Here is a 3,015-nt window from a genome sequence, read left to right as displayed (position 1 = left end):
TCGTGAGACAGATAGGCTATCATTTTTCCTAGCCCTAAGATATATTACAGTATGTAAATCTTCAAAACACGATATTTCACGATTTTCCGTTGAATCCGAGCGTCCGTTGATTTATTGCCAAAAACATATTCACATAAAATGGCAACAATGCTGTGCCAGCCTTAATTGAAAATAAAAGCAATGAAAATGTCATAGAAAGACCACCTATAGCAAAACAAAACCTCTTGACTACCAATCACAATTGCATGTTGAAGCCATTTGTTCAGCCAGTTGTTTAAAACATTTTTTGCTGCTAACTTTATCAAGCTTAGCCATAATTTCCCTGAAATTCAGTCAACAAAAAATTAAAGGCAAAACTTATGCACCTGTACTTCGTCATTGCATCATACGCTGGTGGTAACTGCAATCGAGAAAAAACTAATAAACGAGCGAGAAGCCATGACTTATGGACGGTATCCAACGACCATCAAGGGGAAAGGAAATCTAAACTTGGACACCACTGACCAAAGTAAAAACAAATGGTATTTTATGATGGATACAAAGTACTATGGAGCACTTGATTAAGATGAAATGATCTTACTCATTAAGACACGTTTTCATGATAAAAGGTATCAACATTTTCCATAATATCAGTATCATTGATATCAGTATTTAAAGTCAAAGTACCATTGCTTTGTTGCTGGATTTGATCAGTTACCAAAGCAACAGTAGAATTTATACTGTCCATGTTAACAGTGCTTGGAATGAAATCATGTTGGTCGGCAATTGATTCAGTGAAATTCATAGGCAACATGAAATTGGTATTTGCCATTTCCGCAGTATTGTTTGCACTGACAGTTTCTTTAGCGACCGCTCGTGGAATGACAAAAGGTAGTAGGGTGGATGCAGTTGGAGGTGGTGTGACATCAGGTTGGTGCAAAAGTTCTGTGAAAGATTTAGATGAACTTTCACTGGAAAATTGAAATACAGTAGCTGCTGACTCCATAACTTCATCTTGTTCAACTTTAACAACAGATTGAATATCACTTGGAATTCCGTTTTCATTAGCTGTTGAAGACGCATTTTTGTTCTTTAATCTTTTGGCCACAGGAGGTGATTTCTGAGTCTTTGAAGTCTTTTTCGGTTCTGGGCTTTTGATACTTTTCGACGACAATTTTTGTTTGGGTGATTTAATCATTTTTACTTCCCCACCAACTTCAATATGAAGCTGTTTTGCCAACTGCTTGTAACGAGCTTCCCACACCATGGACTGCCGTTCATAAACTTCAGGAAATTTTCCTTGAAATCTTGTGTCCCGATCAAGTTTTAAATGCCATCCTGAACCAATTTTCATTTTTGCAATTTCATCTAATATCACTTTGACTTCTTCGCTCGAAATGTTGACTTGCTTGGCAACATCTTTTCTCACAAGGTAATCATGTTTTGTGAACAAGCACAAGATATAATCACGAACTTTGCACATCAAGTCTGATGGAGTACCAGCTATTGGGCTGACAGAATTTGGTGGATAAAGCACTTCGCTTTTGACTATCCAACACCCTTGAACTAAAACAGCAAAGGACTGTAATGACCTAACAACAGAATTTGCATCAGGGTTTAACGGTAGCAGTGTTAATAGATGGGAAAAATGCATAATTTTTGCACTTTTCATCAATAATTTTAATTGTTCACCTAAAGGTAAAAGTTTAAGATTTGCGATAGAAAGTACATTGTCAGGTGTGATATCAGAATCAATATCTGACACAACGTACTGTGGAATTAAAGTTTGCAAGTAATCAGAACTTGATAACGACATTTCGGAAAAGCTCGAATTGCCCAAATGATCCACATTTTCATTGCAAAGTAATCGATTTCGCTCTCGAGAAGCATAAGCATCATCTTGGTGATGAACTGTTGCAGATATCCATTTTTCTTGAATCAGACGCTTTTCATATGCAGCGTATGACCTTTCTCTGGCAGCACGAGAAGCCTCCGTTTCTGTTCCCTTAAATCGCACAGTGACTGCTTTTGCATCATCCGCCTCATCTTGTGAGGAATTACCAGACTCTGCCTGCGCCTTCATTTTTGCAGCTTGTAGAGCTCTCATTTCTGCACGATCCATGTATTTGAAACTGGGTTGCAGTTGCATAATTTGAGAAATGGGCGTTACATGCACCTGTCCATTCTGAATCAATGCAGCTGCAAAGCGTTTCCCTACTTGGGAAACACACCTAGATGACAAAATCTGCGTATCCATCACAGAATTTTCATACGTCATGCCTTCACCAGCGACCCCTCCATCAACATTGAGAGCTATTTGCTCTCCTTTACTTTGATCATAATTTGGACTACTAGTATCCAAGACAACTTCCAATTCAAGTTTTTTGTGTTCTGGTTTGACTCGAGCAACCATTCTCTGATCAGCAGAAAATGTCCGCTTTACATGAGTGATTGGGTACTGCAGAGCATAAAGATTTTGACATAAATCTTTGGCAAGTAGAACATCAAGTTCTTCTACCACTTCATCATTATCATCACTATAGTCCATATTAACAATGAAAATTTTGATCAGTCTTTGAATATCATATCACACCAATTGTCATAGCACATTAAAGTTTTTCTGAAAAGATAAAGCAGTTGCTTAAAATTATCTGTAACTGAAGATAAACTTCACAAAATTAATGGGTATCACAAATTAGAGTGATTCTCAGTTAGCAGCTTAGGCTTCATACTTTAATATCCTCAAATCCTGATACAGTAGTCCTTTTCAATGTCAAATTTAAGCTCGTTTCTAGCACTAGTTGCAACGTTCATCTGATGAAAGTGAAAGCAACAATAAACAGGTTGATTTATTACTTCACTGACGTTTCGCGCACCATGACAATGTGCATCCTCAGAGCGAATAACATACAAAACAAAATTTACAAAGTTATATACTGCAGGGCGGTTGAAGGCAAGAAAAAATGAAACACACATTATTTTAAAGATTGACCGAAGATGTGTGAGTGGTTGATTGATTGAATCTTTATCCTCGGA

At 37.3% G+C, this 3,015-nt stretch overlaps 1 protein-coding gene across 1 annotated transcript; it reads right to left on the bottom strand.

The window, feature by feature from the left end:
* LOC145773795 (DNA-directed RNA polymerase III subunit RPC5-like) lies at positions 1-2,575 on the bottom strand. The gene has a single exon (XM_082584926.1). The coding sequence runs from the start codon at positions 2,525-2,527 to the stop codon at positions 584-586; it is 1,944 nt and encodes a 647-aa protein (XP_082441052.1). The 5' UTR covers positions 2,528-2,575; the 3' UTR covers positions 1-583.
* Between the last annotated feature and the right edge of the window lie 440 nt (positions 2,576-3,015).

The sequence above is a fragment of the Aplidium turbinatum genome, chromosome 1, assembly GCF_918807975.1.
Source record: "Aplidium turbinatum chromosome 1, kaAplTurb1.1, whole genome shotgun sequence".
Taxonomy (NCBI): domain Eukaryota; kingdom Metazoa; phylum Chordata; class Ascidiacea; order Aplousobranchia; family Polyclinidae; genus Aplidium; species Aplidium turbinatum.
This window is presented reverse-complemented; position numbering and strand designations above follow the sequence as displayed.

Coding starts and splice junctions, on each gene's coding strand:
- LOC145773795 (XM_082584926.1), bottom strand. CDS start 2,527: ATGGACTATAGTGATGATAATGATGAAGTGGTAGAAGAACTTGATGTT.